The 15,443-nt window shown below is 29.3% G+C and overlaps 4 protein-coding genes across 4 annotated transcripts; 2 read left to right on the forward strand and 2 right to left on the reverse strand.

Annotated features, from left to right (window-relative positions):
* Positions 1 to 829: 829 nt before the first annotated feature.
* On the forward strand, positions 830 to 2,511 carry LOC101249440 (glyoxylase I 4). Its single transcript, XM_004252438.5, has 3 exons — positions 830 to 1,107; positions 1,556 to 1,661; positions 2,154 to 2,511. The coding sequence occupies exons 1-3, from the start codon at positions 950 to 952 to the stop codon at positions 2,409 to 2,411; spliced, it is 522 nt and encodes a 173-aa protein (XP_004252486.2). The 5' UTR covers positions 830 to 949; the 3' UTR covers positions 2,412 to 2,511.
* Positions 2,512 to 3,962: 1,451 nt separating this feature from the next.
* Positions 3,963 to 4,969, forward strand: LOC138340478 (uncharacterized). Its single transcript, XM_069292203.1, has 2 exons — positions 3,963 to 4,323; positions 4,584 to 4,969. Exons 1-2 carry the CDS (start codon positions 3,963 to 3,965, stop codon positions 4,967 to 4,969), a joined length of 747 nt encoding a protein of 248 aa, XP_069148304.1.
* Positions 4,970 to 9,211: 4,242 nt separating this feature from the next.
* Positions 9,212 to 10,258, reverse strand: LOC138340479 (uncharacterized). Its single transcript, XM_069292204.1, has 4 exons — positions 10,050 to 10,258; positions 9,595 to 9,867; positions 9,296 to 9,473; positions 9,212 to 9,235 (listed from the first exon to the last, which is right to left on the reverse strand). The coding sequence occupies exons 1-4, from the start codon at positions 10,256 to 10,258 to the stop codon at positions 9,212 to 9,214; spliced, it is 684 nt and encodes a 227-aa protein (XP_069148305.1).
* A 991-nt stretch (positions 10,259 to 11,249) lies between these two features.
* On the reverse strand, positions 11,250 to 13,138 carry LOC109119152 (predicted GPI-anchored protein 23). Its single transcript, XM_019211475.3, has 3 exons — positions 12,978 to 13,138; positions 12,624 to 12,677; positions 11,250 to 11,785 (listed from the first exon to the last, which is right to left on the reverse strand). Exons 1-3 carry the CDS (start codon positions 13,026 to 13,028, stop codon positions 11,453 to 11,455), a joined length of 438 nt encoding a protein of 145 aa, XP_019067020.1. The 5' UTR covers positions 13,029 to 13,138; the 3' UTR covers positions 11,250 to 11,452.
* Positions 13,139 to 15,443: the final 2,305 nt, after the last annotated feature.

The raw sequence follows: 15,443 nt of genomic DNA on the forward strand, positions 1-15,443 counted from the left end.
TAAAAGGTGATTTTGCAAAACCACAGTTAAAAAAAAAACATGAATAAATATTTTCTTTAACTAACAATTGTATAAATGAGTCAAACTTTCTTACGAAATATATAAATAAATATTTTTACAAAATTAATAACATATTTAAGCTTTTTCTTTACTTAAATCATAATTATGCATAATAAATACATATCATATATTTATCTATGTAATCTTTTTTTCTCTCAATCCCGTGAATCACTCGAGTTTTAAAATGGACAAAAGGACCATGGAACTTATGGGTATGTTTCAAGAATTTTCTACTGATTTTATACGTAGTGAAGGATTTAATAATATAGCTTAGGTTTTACATATCCAATATGCTTGCTTACAGCAATATATAATATAACTTACGTTTTACATATTCAATTTGCCAGCTTACAGCAATAATATGAACTTACGTTTTACATATCCAATCTGCTAGCTATAGTCCAACTCATTAACCAACGTGAGATCTACGTGTCATGTTACTCATTTCATCTCAATTTATGTCCTATATTTATTTTTTGAAAATCAAATTATTTAAATTTGATTAAAAATTTATTCGTGAAATTTTATTTTTTTAAAAATAAAAATTTATGAAATATCTAAATAATACTATAAGTCATGATAATTGATAATTCAAAAAACAATATATGAAAAATTTACATTATCTAAAATTCAAAAGATGTCACATAAATTGAAACGAAGAAAATATTATTTTATGTGACACGTGGATTTAACAAATTCCAAGTGGCAAACAAGAAGAGATGGCTACTCATGGCCTCTATATATTTGCGTATACTACTTTTCCATCTTTACACATTCAAATATATATCCCTCTATTTTATATTTTTTTTCTTTTAATTAAATTTGTCCTTTGACTCTTATATCCTTCGTAAACCCATTTATTTAATTTTAGTTTATTGATTGAAAAAAAATGATGAAGGGCAATATTGGAAATCCACTAGGTTTAACATCCTTGAATCATATATCCCGTGTTTGCACATCACTTGAAGAATCCATTGATTTTTACAAAAATATCCTTGGATTTGTCCCTGTAAGAAGACCTACATCTTTCAATTTCAATGGCGCTTGGTAGTTTCCACCATATGAATTCCTTTCTTTCCTATTGTTATAACTTCGTCCGTCTCATTTTAGGTGATAATATTTTTTTAGTCCGTTAAAATATAAACATTCTATAGTAAAATAATTTATTTTTTATTCTATGTAAAGTGATTTATAATTACATAAATATCTAACAATTGTATTTTTAGGACATAAATTTAACAAAAATCTTTTTTCTCAGTAAAATTATTTGTAATATCTTTAAGATCATGAAATTAAATAACATTTTGATTTATTTGACATATCAGAAATTTTAAACCATGACATTTAAAATTATTTTTATTTTTTAAAGCTTTATATCACGTCAAAATATACCAAATGAATTAAAACGAGGTATGACATGACCTATATATTTGGATATTGAATAATTAAAGTTATTGTCAAAGTTTTGACGTGGGGATTCTTGTTTTACGAATAGGTTATTTGGTCATGGGATAGGAATTCATTTACTTCAGTTAGAAGATTCAGAAAAATTGCCAAAGAAGACTGAAATTAATCCCAAAGACAATCATATGTCTTTTCAGGTTCTTGTTTTTTATGTTTCCCTTTTGTTGTTTACTTGTGTATTTTCTATACTAATAATAATAATTTGAGTTAGAGACCGAGTCAGAACTTAGGAGTTTGGAGTTCTAAAGAAAAGAACAATATCGTAAAATATGTTTTTTTAGGAAAAAAGAAATTTTAATAATAATGGAGTTCAAACTCACAATTTTATCGTGGCAGAACATCTCATGACTCCTTTCTTATCACTAAGCCACTAGTCAATTTTGTTAACAAGTTCACAAGTTAATTTATATATATTTATTTATTTTTCTAATGCAGACACAAAATCTACAAAAGGCTATTGAATTCGTCCTGAATTTTAATTGATCGTGAATCAATAACACGTCCAAATTCTAGATCGTCAACTGAATAATTCTATCTTACATACTAAACAAAATTACCTTACGTTTTACAATATTAGTGCATATAATTACTTAGATTGACGTTCGTTCCTAATTAAACTTTGCATGCAGTGTGAGAGCATAGATGGAGTGGAGAAGAAGCTTATAGAAATGGGGATAGAGTACATAAAACAGCTAGTTGAAGAAGGAGGTAAACATGTTGATCAACTATTTTTCCATGATCCAGATGGATTTATGGTTGAAATTTGCAATTGTGATAAGCTTCCTATTATTCCACTTGTTGGGGACATGGTTAGGTCTTGCTCTATACATAATCTTCACACAATTACATCACAAATGGAATATGTCCCACTCAATTATATTCCTTAAACTAGAATTAGTTAATTAGTGTAACACTTATTCAGAATTGTTGTTATAATAAATAAATTACAAATGAAATGATACTTTTGGTAGCTTTATTGATTTGAAATGTGAGTTGGATAAATTAGGTACATAAACCCACAATTAAAGTACTTAATTTGTTTCGGAGATCGAATGTTGACTGAAGATAGTTTAAATATTTCTAAACTTTCAACTTTCAATCAACAATTTGAATTACGCGTGAATGCTTGGGATAGAATCAAGAATGTAACTAATTCAAAAGTCTTAATGAAATTGATGAAATTTCGTTTATCCGAAATGTTGACTTGTATCAAAGCTTATCTATTTTCAGATTCAAAACTAAAAAAAACTACCCAAACTCATCTGTTCACCTCGTAAACTGTGTCAAAAATCATCTGAAATCTCTATTTAAGAAAATATAAGATCTCATATGTTAGAATAAGAAAATTTGGTATAAAACAACATCAGGTAAAAGAAAAAGGTTGCCCGATGTGATCGAATTCGACTTGGATAAGGAGAACGTCAATCTCGCAAATTAGAAGATATAAAGCTGTGAAAATATTGATTTTTCAACAACCAACAAGTACATAAAGTTTCTTTTCATAAAGGAGTTCGCAGGCAAGATAGTTTTCTTAATCAAATAGGAAAACTAGACAAACTAGAAAGCTGAAGCAAAGAAGAAAGTATAATGACGTGAATGTGGTTTCAAATCTGGAATGAAATAGGAAGCATGATCAAATAAGGAAATCAAGTTAAAGTCAAGAAAGAAAAGCGAAGACAAGTTCGAGTTGAACTAGGAATTCCACACAAAAGAGAAGTCCTACATGAAGTAGGATTTTTAGTTGAAATAGGTTTTGGATTCAAGTCCAAATCTATAAATAGGACGATAGTTTCGCTTGAGAAAAATTGCGCACTTACATAGAGAAAAGATCAAAACACAGGTTTGAAGAGTTTTGAGAGTTACTTGGGAATGTTGCCAATTTGTGAGGAAAACGTTGTAACATTGTAATTAAGAGTTTTGATTACAATCGAGTGTGTGTGTATGATTCGTCTAACAAGTTTGAGAAACTTGACGGACGGTAGGAGATATAAAACCGGAGGTTTTTATGTCTTTGGATAGCTATAAATTAGAATTTATAGTTTTTTAGCTAGGAATTAGAGTTTATAATTCCTCTAGGAATTAAAGTTTATAATTCCTTAGGTTACATAGCTCTGTAATTTTTTGTTGAGACTTAAAGTTTAATAAAGTGGAGTTAAATCATACAGAGGTATAAGTCATGGTTTTTACGCTTAAGAGTTAGAATTTTTCGCGATAAAATATTGTGTTATTATTTTATTTGCTTCACAAAATATAGTTGTTGTAATCTGCAAGTAAATTATTTTATTGTGTTGTTCGAATTGATTATCGTTAAGTTTCAAACAAACAGAAACACATTGTCTATACGTGTTCCTCTGAAGAATTCAGGAGGGTAGAATTCCAACAATTGGTATCAGAGCATGTTATCTTTAAAGTGTCTAACAACTCAAGATAAGATCATTATGAATTCTGCACCTCCTCTTGGGCATGGTCAAGGACAACACATCAACAGACCACCATTATTTAATGGAGAATACTACTCTTCGTGGAAGACAAGGATAGAAGACTTCATTCAAGATGAAGATTACAAAATATGGGTTAGAATTACTAATGGACCATTAATCCCTACTAATACTGATAGTAAAGGGAAAAAGGTACCTAAACCTACAGAAAATTACGGAGAAGCTGACTACAAGATGCTAGGGAAGAATGCAAAAGCTAAGTGCATTCTCGTATGTGGACTAATACCTGATGAGTTTAACCACATCTCTAGTTGTACCTCTGCAAAACAAATATGGGACACTTTAAAAAATGCTCACGAAGGTACAACTCAAGTTTGTAAATTTAGAATTTCCAGACTTTGTTCTGAATATGAAGCCTTCAAGATGAAAAGAATCACTTCAAGATATGATCACCAGATTTACCACTGTTGTAGACGAGTTAACATCCTTGGGCAAAGTATACACCAATGAGGAAAACGTATACAAAGTACTAAGGAATCTTCCTAGATCATGGGAAATAAAAGTCACTGCAATCAGATAAGCCAAGGATCTAACCAATATGAGTTTGAATGAATGTAGTAGGAAATCTCAAAACTTATGAGATGAATGTTGACAAAAGAGGTGAAGGAAACAAAGAGAAAAATCTTGGATTTAAAGCAACTGAAAGTGATAAATCAGATATAAATGATGATGATTTGACACTGATAAGAAGAAACTTCAAGAAATTTTTCAAAAGAGGATTGAATTCTGCAAAAAAAAAAAAAACACCACCTAAGAAAGAAAAAATTGCTGAGAAACCACAAGACAGAGGTTGTTTCAAATGTGGTCAAACTGATTATCAGATTAAGGACTGTCCTATGTGGGAAGTAGAATGGAAAAAGGGAAGAGCCGAAAAAGAGAAGAAAGAATTTCTCAACAAAAAGAAAAACAAAAAAAAGAACAAGCAATGTATGCAGCTTGGGGAATAGGTTCGGACATGTATGACGAAGATGATGAGGACCTCGCTTTGATAGCCATAGAAGAATCGAAAACTGAACCTGAATCAAACTTTGAAGGAATAGACGTAAATCTTTTTTCTTTAAAAGATAAACTAGTAAATTTCTCTAAGAAAAAAGTTATCCTTCTTGTTACTCACTTCCATAGATACAATTCAAGAACTAGTTAAAACCAAAAATCAATTGCTTGCTTGTTTTCAGTTAATTAATAAGCTTCTCAATTTTAAATAAATAAAATAACTGACTTAATTATAAAATTACTAATTCAAAAACGTAAGATGTTATATAACTAAACTAATTAGTAAAATATTTAAATAAAATTAAATCTTTTTAGACGAATTTCGAATAATCTAAAATACACTAATTATGTACATAGTTGCGTAAATCATATATATTATCCAAAAGTTGTGAATAAGGGATAAGATCGAATCTATATATATATATATATATATATATATATATATATAAATCTGAATCTAAACAATCCTATGTGACACCTCTTTATGACCAGCATTTTCATTTTCTTTTATCTCCATTATTTTAAAGTTTTTAATTTATTTTCTATTTTTTATTTATATTTAAAAAAACTGAAAACATTTAAATGAATTTATCAATTAATCATGTTCTTTAAAAACATCCCTCACATTAATATATATTTAAGTAAGTAGAACATGAAAAGATCAAAAACTTTTCATTTTTCATAACTGTTTATTTTATTTAGACTATAAAATAAAAAATTTGAGTATTTCTGACAAATAATAATGAACTCTTTTGCTCTTTTCTTCATTTCTTCTTTTCTTATGATAATAAAGAAGAATAGACGGATATCACAAACAACAATGAACTCTTCCTCTTTTCTTTGACAAAAGAGAAGAAAAAAAAGTATATCATGATGATTTCGAAGATATTGGTAGGAGAAATATTGTATTGGCAGAAAAAAATTGATTTGATATATTAAATTTCTAGGCTTCCGAATTTCTTCAACAAAAGAGAAAAGAAGAAGTATATCATGATCCATTCAAAGATATTGATGAGAGAAATGTTATATTGAGAAAAAAAAAATTGATTGAAAGGATGATTTCTTCATTTCTTCTTTTCTTGCGATAATAAAGAAGAATATATGGGTATCACAAACAACAATGAACTCCTCTATTCTTTGACAAAAGAGAAGAAAAAAAGTATATCATGATGGTTCCGAAGATATTGATAGGAGAAATATTGTATTGACGAAAAAAATTGATTTGATATATCAAATTTTTAGGCTTTCAAATTTCTTCAACAAAAGAGAAAAGAAGAAGCAATCATAATCCTTTCAAAGATATTGATATGAGAAATGTTATATCGTGAGAAAAAAATTGATTGGAAGAATAATTAGTGTAGCATTAGGTAAAATAATTATTTGGAGAAAAGATGATGATATTTGAATCATTTCATCATCAATTATATTAATTTCTTCTCATAATATCATAACTAATAATATTATTTACTATATTATTTCCTTAAATAACTTTTTAAATTATTTATTTATTTTTAAAAATAAGTTATATATATTTAATAATAATAGCTAAAATAAAAATGCAACGTTACCCTTATGAATCTAGCATTGATACCTATTATTTTTTATCAATTATTTTAACATTTATCATATATTTTTATTAAAATAACTATTCAAAGATGAAGGTACTTTTGCAAAAAAAAAAAGGTATGCCTCACTATTTTTTTTTTTAACTTTAAAAGACTATAAATTTTTATTAAAAAAATGACCATATTTAAGTACTATCATATGCTGTTAGTTTCTTTTACTTAACTTCTTTAATCTCTTCATTAATATTATTTATATTCCCATAAATCACGTTTTTTCCTTTTTATTTATTTTCTGTCAATTATTTATTCCAAGAAGTAAGTTATTATTCTAACTTAACAAGAATAGCAAAGCAAAATTTACATAATTATTTATTTATATCAATTATTTTGAAATTTATAAATATATATATATATATATATATATATATATATATATATATATATATATATATATATATATATATATATATATATGTATGTATGTATATATACATATATATACATATATATATGTATATATATATGTATATATATATGTATATATACACATACATACATACACACACACACATATATATATATACATATATATATATATATATGTATATATATATATGTTGGAGCCACAACATAATGATATCACAAGTGATGGTGATCTTGCACCTGCTAGAAGGACTGCCAGATCTTCTAAGCCTCCTCTTTGGCATAAGGATTACTTAGTTTCAACTAAGTCCAATATGACTTGTTTATATCTTATTGCTAATAATTTGTCCTATGAACTCTTGACACCATCTTATCATGGCTATATCAAGGGATTCTCAGTTATAGAGGAACCCACCAGCTTCAAGAAAGCTTCCAAACATCAACAATGGGTGGATGCAATGCAGTCTGCAATAGCTGTTTTAGAGCAAAACAATACCTGGGAAATAGTGGATTTGCCATCTTGTAAACATCCTAGTGGTTCAAAATGGGTTTATAAAGTTAAACTTAAGGTCAATGGTGAGGTGGAAAGGTACAAGGCTAGGTTGGTTGCCAAAGGCTATAATCAACAAGAAGGATTGGACTATCATGAAACTTTTTCCCCAGTAGCTAAGATGGTCATTGTGAGAACTGTGATTAGTGTTGCAGCATTTCATGGTTGGCATCTTTTTAAAATGGATGTCCATAATGCTTTTCTTCAGGGTGATCTCACTGAAGAAGTGTACATGGACTTGCCTCAGGGATTTCAGAGGCAGGGGGAGAACAAAGTCTGTAAATTGTTGAAGTCTTTATATGGCTTGAAGCAAGCTTCTAGGCAATGGAACCTTAAGCTAACTGAGGCTCTAGTTATTGCTGGTTATTCTCAAAGTTCTTATGATCATTCTCTTTTCACAAAGAGAGTTGGAAGTGATATTGCAGCAGTGTTGATCTATGTGAATGATCTCCTTATAACTGGAAATAACAGTGTTTTGATTCAGGATCTAAAGGCTACATTACATAGTAACTTCAAAATGAAAGATCTTGATAATCTAAAGTATTTTCTTGGTATTGAAGTACTAAGATCAAAAAATGGTATTGTTCTCAGTCAAAGAAAGTATGCACTGGAGTTGATTTCAGACTATGGTGTTGGAGGTTCAAAACCAGCAAGCACACCTCTAGAGTCAGGTGTCAAATTAACTACTGTTGAATATGATGAAGCCATTGCAAAGACAGATGATCCTTTATATTCAAATGTTACTGCATATCAGAGATTAATTTGTAGGTTGTTATACTTGACAACTACTAGGCCAGATATATGTTTTGCAGTACAAGTTTTATCACAGTTCATGCAAAAACCTAAGGTGTCTCACTGGGAAGCTGCATTCAGATTGGTTAGATACATTAAAGGATGTCCAGGACAAGGAATACTACTAAGCAGTGAAGATAGCAATGAAATGGAGGCATTCTGTGACTCAGACTGGGAATCATGCCCAAACACAAGAAGGTCAGTAACAGGGTATGTAATCAAGCTAGGGAATTCACTCATTTCTTGGAAATCCAAGAAGCAACATACAGTCAGCAGAAGTTCAGCAGAAGCTGAGTATATGAGCATGGCAGCTGCGTTATCAGAAATATCATGGCTACTTGGATTACTAAAAGAACTTAATGTGAATGTGATAGTTCCTGTCAAATTGCATTGTGATAGTAAGTTGCAATTCAAATTGGAGCTAATCCTATTTTTCATGAAAGGACCAAACACATTGAGATTGATTGTCATTTTGTGAGGGAAAAAATCAAAAGTGAAATGATACAAACAGAATATATCAACTCAAAGGAACAGTTAGCAGATCTTCTAATCAAAGGACTGAGAATTACTCAACATCTTGGACTGTTAGACAAGCTTGGAATCTTCAATGTCTATAAAGATTCCAGCTTGAGGGGGAGTATTGGAATTACATAATCCAATAAGTAGTTAAGTTTGTTAGTATTAGTTAGTTAGGAGTCATGAAAGTAGTTAGACTACTTGTAGTTATTTATAACTAACTACAGCTCCTAAAGTGTGAATAAATAGCATAACATGATTCCTATAAATAGGAATAAAAATTGTATTCAACATATATGAATAATATACTCTCTGTTTCTTCTTCTTCTTCTTCTAGATATTTTCATCTGTCAATTCCTTAGAATTGCAGAGATCTGCAACAATGGAGTTTTAACTCCATGATCATATAAAATCTATTAATTGTTGTTACTTACATAGTTGAAGTTTGATCCATCTAAACCATCCTCATAGCCATTCTTTCTTGTACTATTAACTTCAGTCTCGACCATGTAAGCTCCACTTCTTGTATTTGTACTCACTTTTCTTTTAGATTTGAAATCAGAAGGATACCCAATCAGCTTGTAACATTGATCCTTATTATGACCTTTGTATCTGCAGAACTCACACACAACAAAAACGTTACATTTTCAATCCTTGAATTACACTTGTTCTTGAATATATCACCATAGGATCTACACCAGAATCAGTCACAGAACTTAACCCTACCCTTGACCTGCTAGAAGTCACCTTCTGACACTCATCATTCACCACCATTGTATATGCTTGATTCACTGTAGGAACATGACTCATCAACAAAATCTCACTTCTTGCCTTTTCAAACAATTCATTCAATCCCATCAAGAATTTATACAATTTATGTCGCTTCAAATAATCAAAAAATCCTCTTGCCTTTTCACAGTCACATCCAGGAGGAGGCACTAAAGCTTCAAATTCATCCCACAAGGTTTTAAGCTTAGTAAAAATATACTGATACAGACTCCGTACCCTGTTGCAATGTCGCAATTTTTTATGCAAGCTAAAGGTTCTTGACTCATCTAACTGATCAAACCTTTATTTGAGATCATTTAATACCCCTTGAGCTAATGAAGCAAAAGCTATTCCTCCTAACAGACTTTTGACATCGAGTTTAGGAGCCATGAGAAAACAATAGAATTCACCCTCTCCCACTGGCTTCCTAGTTCTGCACTTGCATCCTCCTTTGTACAAGATCCATCTATCAATCCAATCTTGTTCCTTCCAAGTAGAGCCAACTTAATCGACCTACTCCACAAAGCATAATTTTCAATTCCAACCAGTTGAAACGAGATCAAACTTAACCCACTGATATCAGTAGGACTCAAGAACATTGGATGACTATAATCGACCCCTTGACTCATAGACAAAACTGGAACAGAGCTGGGATTTTCGACAGCACTACTGGCTTCAATGGTTTGTTCAGATCATGTTAGCATTTTTTCTTCTTATTCTTTAAACTTAATTGAGGAAAAATAAATGAACAAGAACAACTTCTAATGCAGGCTTTCAAAAACAATACGCAGCTGAACAAGAAGACTTCAGATTCCTCACAAGCTCTGATACCATGAAGTGACTAACAATTGAACAATATGAAAGTAGAATTGTAGAAGAAGGTGAAGATTGTTTTAATTCTTGAAGTGTATCATATAATGAATAAGCCTATATGTGTGTGTGTGTGTATATATATATATATATATATAGACACACACAAACACTAACTTTAGGAAAGTAACTACCTAACCTTTAACTTCAACAATACTAACTAAAATTAGAAAAAAATTCTTATTTGATTAATTAAGTCTTTCTTTGATATTTTTGTACGTCTTGATAACTTTATCTATTTTTTATACTTTGTTACCAACTAAGAAATACAATAAAATACAAATATTATGTCGGGGCTTATAAAAGTGAAAAAATCACGACACACACTTTTGTAGAATTTTCCCAAAATATACAAAATAATGGGCCTCTATTGAATTCTGATTAGAACAATTGCAAGCTAGGAACTAGCTCTAGTTCTCAAAGCAATAAACTTCATAGGTTATTTCTTCTCTTTTCAAGTTAAGTATTACTTAAAAATAAGTTTTTATTTTTGTTTATTCTTAAATACTTTCTCCGTCCACTTTTAACTGACATGTTTTTTCTTTTTTATAGTTAAATAATAAAAAGTTTGACTAATATTTTACAAGTATTTTTTTTTCATATTTATGTAAAAAATTACAATTTATAATACTTTCCATATAGTTTTTAATATCAAAACTTGTTATTTAAAATACTGAATTAATGTTATATAATTTTATTTTAACAATTACTTAACTAGGCTTTCGTAAAACACAACATAACAATTAAAAGTGGATATAAAAAGTAACTGTGTTTCTTGGAAAGTTGGAAATAGTACAACTCGATATATAAATATTGTTGTAGTGTGCATGCTAGCTAGCAACAAATCATAGGTGCTACATCTTACAGTCTACAATAGTAGTAATATAACAAAAATAAAAATGAAATAAAAATTATTTATGCGTAAGGAAAAATGTTCAACTTATCATCAAACGCTAAATTCTGGATCCGCCTTCAGTAATATTGTTAGTAGAAGCAGTGCCTATAGGGTGATTGATTCCCAGAGTGTTCTTAACAGCTTCAGCAGTGTTTTGAGCCATGTTTGCAGCTCCATGAGCCACATTAGATGCACCTTGTGTTGCACCTTGTGCTACTCCTTGAGCCATGTTAGCAGCTCCATGAGCCACATTAGCTACACCTTGTGCTGCTCCATGAGCCACATTAACTGCACCATGTGCTGCTCCTTGAGCCATATTTGCAGCTACATGAGCCACATTAGCTGCACCTTGTGTTGCTCCTTGAGCCATGTTCTTCACTTGTGTCCCGGTCTTTGATCAAACATATTTAATTAAGGAAATTTTATATAAATCTCATCAATTTCATAGTGTTAAGAGCTAATTACATTTTATTCCTACTATTTTTCAAATTAGAAAAATCCCTTAAATTTGGTGGAATTCCAATACAACTCCAAAATGTCCTGATACATCGCATCCCAATTTCGGATACATCCCTTAGCGTCTGGATACATTGTGGCTCGATTTCGAATGCATCACGTAAAGTCTTGATACTTCGTTTAAAGTGATGTATCCAAAAATAGGAGAACATAGATATTTTTATAATTTTTTTCAAATGATACGAAATTATCGAAAATATAATAAAAATAAATTGTATATTAAGTAATTTTTTATTTAATTAATTATTAATATTAACGAAATATTATACTCATATGAGGGTCTTTAAATGGACAGTTCAAATTGCATTTGATGGCTTAAAGATGGTTGAATCAATACATGGGTTCAGTGCGCGTTGAAAAGTAAATTAGGTTGAATTGAATTTGGTCATAAATAATCCAACCCTCCTAACACTTAATGAATTTAACTTTATTGTTTATTTTCTTCTATATTTTATTTAATAACCAAATAAAATTAAATAAAAAAATATTCTCCTATTTTTATTTAAATATTTTGATACAATTTCTCATGAGTCAGTTTATACAACATATTTAACACAAATCAATCAACTTTTGAATTAGGAAAATTTTGAACTAATTAAAATAGACAAAATTAATAAATAGATAAATCATTAACATCAAATTAAATAAAGTAATACTGTCAATGGCTCATTTTTCCACCCATAGACTAACATATGGTATAATTATGTTAATACCTCTTGAATCAAATTGGTTGCTTGGCCTTGGTCTGTCGATTCATCCCTTCTTATCTGCAATTGATGGGAAAAAAATGACTTCACTATATAGAACTGTGTCATCTAACATTATTTTGCAAGAATTTAATTAAATGTATCTAATTATAGTAATAAATTATAATGTCACTTAAGCAAATTCGAGAAAGAAAAAATGATCTTCTATAATCAGTTACAATTCAATGAATTTTGAAATATCTCCTATGACCTATTCATCAATTTCTTATGTTATATTCTCATATCTCATGTAAAAGTAAATGTAGTGAGACATGAAATCGATCGCTTATGCATAATAATATATAAATCGAGTATATATACCTGAGCTTGTCCAGGAACTTTACCACTGCTATAAAAGTCTTTGCTAGCCATGTTAATTAATTTTGTGATTTATGTTTGTGTGATGAAGTTAAGGTAGTAATTGATGAAATGATTTGATATGTGGGAAAATATATATAGGTGATTTATGTGCTCAAAAGGTGAGCTTAATGGATACATTTTCTAACTTATGGAGGACAAAATTCAACAACTTGATTGGTACTACCATGAACTATGGTTTGGATTGGTTAACAACATATCAAAAGGAATTCTTGATCCGTTTTCTTGGGATAAGTTGAGAAATAGAAAAGAAATTACTAAACAAATATTTTTTTGTAAAATGTTTTCCTAAAAGACAATTTTTTTTTTATCTTCAAGTGTTTGATAAGTAATTAACAAAAAAAATTAAAAGTATTTTATATATAATTTAGGAAAATGTTATATAAGTAGGGTGGATGGTAGGATTGGGGGGGGGGGGGGGGGATATGTAGGTGGGATGAAACTGGGGTGTGTTAAAACTTGAAAGATGGAGAGCAAAATTAATGTGAATTGTTTGAGACGATTAACGTGAAATATCTATTGTATAGCTCCAACGACGACAATTATTATACCTCAATAACGAGTAATTTCTTTAGATAGTCACTCATGTTTGAGAAATTACCTAATAATATCACTTATGTTTGTTTTAGGACTAAAATATCACTTAACTTTACTTACTTTCCTAAAAATATACTTGACAAACAAAAAAAAAACGTATTTCTTTCCTAATTGAATGTCATGTCACATTCTTTTAAAGGGAAATTACATGACAAACTATGTTAAGTAATTAATTAATAAGGGGATAATAACCAATTACCCCTCTAGCCTATACCCAAAATCCCTACGACACACCTTATCTTTGATGAGGTCCTATTACCCCCTCCAACTTTTTTTTAAGTAATATATTACCCCTTGCGTGCGTACGTGGCAAAAATAATCTGCAAGGTCGATTTGTTTGTTGAACACGCGCCGGGATCCACTTTTTCAGTTTTCGATAAAGTGACTTTAATGAAATATACTCCTCCTCTCTCACGTCCCACCCCACTTCCTATGCCCCATAATTAATAAATCTATATGAATAAAGATAATGAGTTTTGTTTCAAATTGTTAATATTGATCTTTTATTATTTTATCAGTTGGTTTAATATAATTATCAAGTTCAGAATTAATAAACATAAAATAAGAATTAATAATCGACATAAAAAGATGTAAAAAATATATTTTACTTTACCTTTTCAAATCAAGGAGCTTGAATGATAATGGATGGAGCTTCTTCAAAAATGAAGAACCATAAACATGGGATTATTTTTTGAAAAGAGGAAGAAGATGCTTTGAGAGAAACAATAAAATTTATTTTTGATTTTTTTTTCAAATTGCTTTGACACGTGGCTCATTTTTATTGGCCATTGTTAGCCAAAAGCTGCACTCACTCTGCACTCACACGCCCTAGATGGGTGAAATCACGATTTTTGTCACGTAGGCACGCAAGGGGTAATATATTACTTAAAAAAAAAGTTGGAGGGGGTAATAGGACCTCATCAAAGATAAGGTGTGTCGTAGGGATTTTGGGTATAGGCTAGGGATGTAATTGAGTATTATCCCATTAATAAGAGTATAGTTTAATTTATTTACTCTCAATAATAATAGTTTCATTTTTTTTTTCATAATTAATGAGACCCACCACCTATTTGTATACCAATAGTAAAAGACTTATTTATGATTTTATATATAATTTTATATAAAATCATTTTATCTCTTCTATCTCCATTACATCTTTTTGTCCTAAAATCACTCCTCCACACTATTTTAAATTTCAAATTTCATAAGATTTCACGTACTTCCTTCCGTCTTGCTCTCATTTTTCGCAGGTAACCCATGAATCTATTTTTTTTCCTTCATCAACAATTGTATATGTATTATGTTTCTTAGTTTTCATATTATTTTTTTAAAAAATCTTTCTTTCTCATCATATTACAAGTTGTTTAAAATCTGAATGAAAGATTCATCTCAATCTGTAAGAATTGCCTGTTTGAATGTTATGTATATAGTTGTTTGTACAATGAATTATTATATACAAAACTGATCAAGTTATTTTGTATTGTTATATTCATATTTTAAGTTTTTTGTATATTCAATTAGTTATATATGTATATAAGTATGACTTTTAAAAAATAATACAATTATTTGTGTAATAATTTGTTTTAAATCACAATTTTTTTTGTATTTTACGTTATTATGTACAAAACTGCTTGAAGGATTTGTGTATTTACAAGTACTATATTCATATTTTTAATTATACATATACAATAACTTATATATGTATATAATAATTAATTTAATACAAATCAAACAATTTATATTCATTTTATTCACATTCGTATATAAATTTGTTTATAAATATACAGTTTTTTTGTATTTTTGTATATTCAT

The sequence above is a fragment of the Solanum lycopersicum genome, chromosome 12, assembly GCF_036512215.1.
Source record: "Solanum lycopersicum chromosome 12, SLM_r2.1".
Lineage (NCBI taxonomy): Eukaryota > Viridiplantae > Streptophyta > Magnoliopsida > Solanales > Solanaceae > Solanum > Solanum lycopersicum.

Bases quoted from the DNA above. Each gene is read 5' to 3' on its own strand.
- LOC101249440 (XM_004252438.5), top strand. From the start codon at position 950: ATGATGAAGGGCAATATTGGAAATCCACTAGGTTTAACATCCTTGAAT. The intron at 1,108-1,555 runs GTAGTTTCCACC...TTTTACGAATAG, and splicing joins TTCAATTTCAATGGCGCTTG to GTTATTTGGTCATGGGATAG. The intron at 1,662-2,153 runs GTTCTTGTTTTT...CTTTGCATGCAG, and splicing joins ACAATCATATGTCTTTTCAG to TGTGAGAGCATAGATGGAGT.
- LOC138340478 (XM_069292203.1), top strand. From the start codon at position 3,963: ATGAATTCTGCACCTCCTCTTGGGCATGGTCAAGGACAACACATCAAC. The intron at 4,324-4,583 runs GTACAACTCAAG...TGAATGTAGTAG, and splicing joins TTTAAAAAATGCTCACGAAG to GAAATCTCAAAACTTATGAG.
- LOC138340479 (XM_069292204.1), bottom strand. From the start codon at position 10,258: ATGAGTCAAGGGGTCGATTATAGTCATCCAATGTTCTTGAGTCCTACT. The intron at 9,868-10,049 runs GTGGGAGAGGGT...ACATTGCAACAG, and splicing joins AGTGCAGAACTAGGAAGCCA to GGTACGGAGTCTGTATCAGT. The intron at 9,236-9,295 runs GTAAGTAACAAC...CCATTGTTGCAG, and splicing joins ATGGATCAAACTTCAACTAT to ATCTCTGCAATTCTAAGGAA.
- LOC109119152 (XM_019211475.3), bottom strand. From the start codon at position 13,028: ATGGCTAGCAAAGACTTTTATAGCAGTGGTAAAGTTCCTGGACAAGCT. The intron at 12,678-12,977 runs GTATATATACTC...CATCAATTGCAG, and splicing joins AAGTTCCTGGACAAGCTCAG to ATAAGAAGGGATGAATCGAC. The intron at 11,786-12,623 runs GTATTAACATAA...GTTTGATCAAAG, and splicing joins CAACCAATTTGATTCAAGAG to ACCGGGACACAAGTGAAGAA.